Source organism: Corvus brachyrhynchos, unplaced genomic scaffold (genome assembly GCF_000691975.1).
Source record: "Corvus brachyrhynchos isolate BGI_N302 unplaced genomic scaffold, ASM69197v1 scaffold65, whole genome shotgun sequence".
Classification (NCBI taxonomy): Eukaryota; Metazoa; Chordata; class Aves; order Passeriformes; family Corvidae; genus Corvus; species Corvus brachyrhynchos.
The window spans coordinates 361,899-363,190 of NW_008238365.1; the positions used below are offsets into that span (position 1 = coordinate 361,899).

At 67.0% G+C, this 1,292-nt stretch overlaps 1 protein-coding gene across 1 annotated transcript in view; it reads right to left on the bottom strand.

Annotated features, from left to right (window-relative positions):
* Window positions 1–1,292, bottom strand: part of SYTL1 (synaptotagmin like 1) — an 11,764-nt gene that overhangs the window by 3,445 nt on the left and 7,027 nt on the right. Inside the window, exons 2-6 of the mRNA XM_017736088.1 lie at window positions 1,275–1,288; window positions 819–964; window positions 631–739; window positions 299–335; window positions 5–22 (exon numbers count right to left, since the gene is read on the bottom strand). Coding sequence (XP_017591577.1) covers window positions 5–22; window positions 299–335; window positions 631–739; window positions 819–964; window positions 1,275–1,288 — 324 coding nt within the window. The remainder of the gene's footprint in view (window positions 1–4; window positions 23–298; window positions 336–630; window positions 740–818; window positions 965–1,274; window positions 1,289–1,292) is intronic.

Below are 1,292 nucleotides of genomic sequence, written 5' to 3' on the forward strand. Positions count from 1 at the left end.
CAGCCGGTGCGGGGGGGCTGGGCTGTGAGGGACAGGGTGAGAACAGGGACCCCGGGCACCCCCTCCTCCCCCACCTGCTGCCCCCAGCCCCCGTTCCCCTCTGCTCCTGGGGACAGGGTGAGGGATGACCCATGGGACACCCCGTGGGACCTTTTGTGGGACATTTCCCATCACTCTGCAGGGTTCAGGATCACTCCAAGTGCAGCACAACCTTGGGATGGCACTGGGGGTGCTGCAGGGTGATCCCCACCCATCACCAGGGTGTCAGACACTGCTCAACCCCACACCAGGGACCCACCTGGAGCTCAGGGGCCTCCTGCATCTCTGTGAGGGAGCTGTGGGAAGAGATCACCGTTAGTTTGGTTTGGATGGTGGACAGCCAAACACCGGGACAGTGGGAGACACTGGGATGGTGGGAGACACTGGGATAATGGACAGATGGACACTGGGATGGTGGGAGATGGTGCAAAACCAGACCCTGGAATGATGGGCAGGCACCGGCCCTGGCTGCACCATCCCCCTCGCCACTAGTGCTGCTCCCCTCCAGCCCCCTTGTGCCACCCCAGCGGGTACCAGTGAGATGCCACCAGCCCCGGGGCACCTGTGGGATGCCACCCTCTCCTCCCTCACCTCTCCTCCGTGTCCTGTGCACCATCCTCATCCTCCTTCTCCTCTGCCAGCGGCTCATCAATGGCCTCCAGCTCGCCCAGGCTGGGGCCACGTTCCAGGTCCCCCGTTCCTGGGGACATCGGGGAGCTCAGCGGGCCAAGCCCTGGCCCCCATTTCCCTGTCCCCTCCACGCCCCATCCCTCGCCTACCCCGGGGCCGCCTCCTGCGGCGGATGGAGGCTCGGACGAGGTCAGAGCCCAGCGGGTGCCGGTGGCGCTGGGCCCGGGCGTCGCAGAACCAGTCCCCGGTGAGGCTCCGCAGCCGCGCCGGGTCCGACACCGACTTGCGGAGTTTGCTGGGGGCAGGAGGGTGACACTGGGACCCCTGTGCCACTGCCCCAGAGCCTTCCCAGTCCATGGAGCCGCCCCAACAGGGTCTGGGGGACACCAGCCACCCCCTCCCAGGGGGTTTGGGACCCTCGGTGCTGGTGTGACAAACCAGGGGCTTCACCCTGGCTGAGCTCAGTGGGTGACCCCATCGCAGGTGAAAAGGGGACCCTCAGCCGGGCTGCTCTGTCCCCAAGGGGTGATGGACCCCCAGCTGACTGCTCCTGGAGGGTCCACGCTGTCCCTAATGGTGGCGCCGAGCAGGGACCCCCAGCCCACCTGATGCGTCCCTCCTCC